Here is a 1,001-nt window from a genome sequence, read left to right as displayed (position 1 = left end):
GGTCCATCTGTTTTATCCTCTCGAAGTATATCACTTTGCTGATGGTTTCCCTGGCGTCAAACGAACTCCAGCCGAGTTCACCTTCGATGAATTCTTTGGCTATTGTGGATGGGGAATGCCAAGGGCCCATNTCCCCGCGTCTCGCTGCCTGACTTCGATGTGGTTTCTCAGCTTTTTGGCATAGTTATGACTGTATTGCAGTACGTGAGTTGCGGTACGGCTGTAGCTTTCCAGAGAATTTTGGAGACTTCGAATCTATTGAAGCTCCAGAGGGTTCTCGCGTTGAGTCTCTGTATTGCTTGGTTGGCTTTTTCGGACGTTTGGTCCCAGTGCTGGGACAGATAGTCGTCGTCTGCCGATAAAACCAGTCCTAGATATTTGTAGGAATCCACCTTTGGTATTGGAAGTCCCTGTATCTTAAGAGTTTTATCTTCGGAATGGTCGTTTGGTGGTCGAGAGAAGACCATGACTCCGCTCTTCTCAGGGTTGAATTTGATAGACATATCATTCCCCAAATCTATGTAGTTGTTACTTCTAGGAGCGCTTCCATATCCGCGATTCTGTTTGCCATCAAGACTAGGTCGTCGGCGAATAGCAAACCTGGGATCATGAAGAATTTCTTCTCTTTCGTGTCCCAGTAGTTGCCTCTCATCGAGAACCTGAAGCCGAGTCCTGTTGCCAGGAGTTCATTTTCTAGGTTCGAATAGGCTGAAGAGAGTGCTGGAGAGAGGACATCCCTGTCGAAGACCATCGGTGATGGATATCTCGTCAGAGGTATGGTCCCCATGTTTGAGAAATACTCTTGTATCCTCGTACATGTATTTTAGGAATTCAACTAGTGGTGTGCTCATTCCTCTCTCTTCTAGAGTTTGCCACAGCCTGTTTCGGTCGATTCGATCGTAGGCTTTCGTGGCGTCTAGAAATACGCAGTAGAGCCCCTTTGTTTCAGTATTGGCCCTTGCGATCTCTATTGCAGTTGTCAAGATGAACACATTGTCATC

General features: G+C 46.9%; 1 protein-coding gene across 1 annotated transcript; it reads right to left on the bottom strand.

Moving 5' to 3' along the window:
• Positions 1-167: 167 nt before the first annotated feature.
• LOC108865008 (uncharacterized) lies at positions 168-503 on the bottom strand. The gene has a single exon (XM_018641609.1). The coding sequence runs from the start codon at positions 501-503 to the stop codon at positions 168-170; it is 336 nt and encodes a 111-aa protein (XP_018497125.1).
• Positions 504-1,001: the final 498 nt, after the last annotated feature.

The sequence above is a fragment of the Galendromus occidentalis genome, unplaced genomic scaffold (assembly GCF_000255335.2).
Source record: "Galendromus occidentalis unplaced genomic scaffold, Mocc_1.1 scf7180000075846, whole genome shotgun sequence".
NCBI lineage: Eukaryota > Metazoa > Arthropoda > Arachnida > Mesostigmata > Phytoseiidae > Galendromus > Galendromus occidentalis.
This window is presented reverse-complemented; position numbering and strand designations above follow the sequence as displayed.

Coding starts and splice junctions, on each gene's coding strand:
- LOC108865008 (XM_018641609.1), bottom strand. CDS start 503: ATGTCTATCAAATTCAACCCTGAGAAGAGCGGAGTCATGGTCTTCTCT.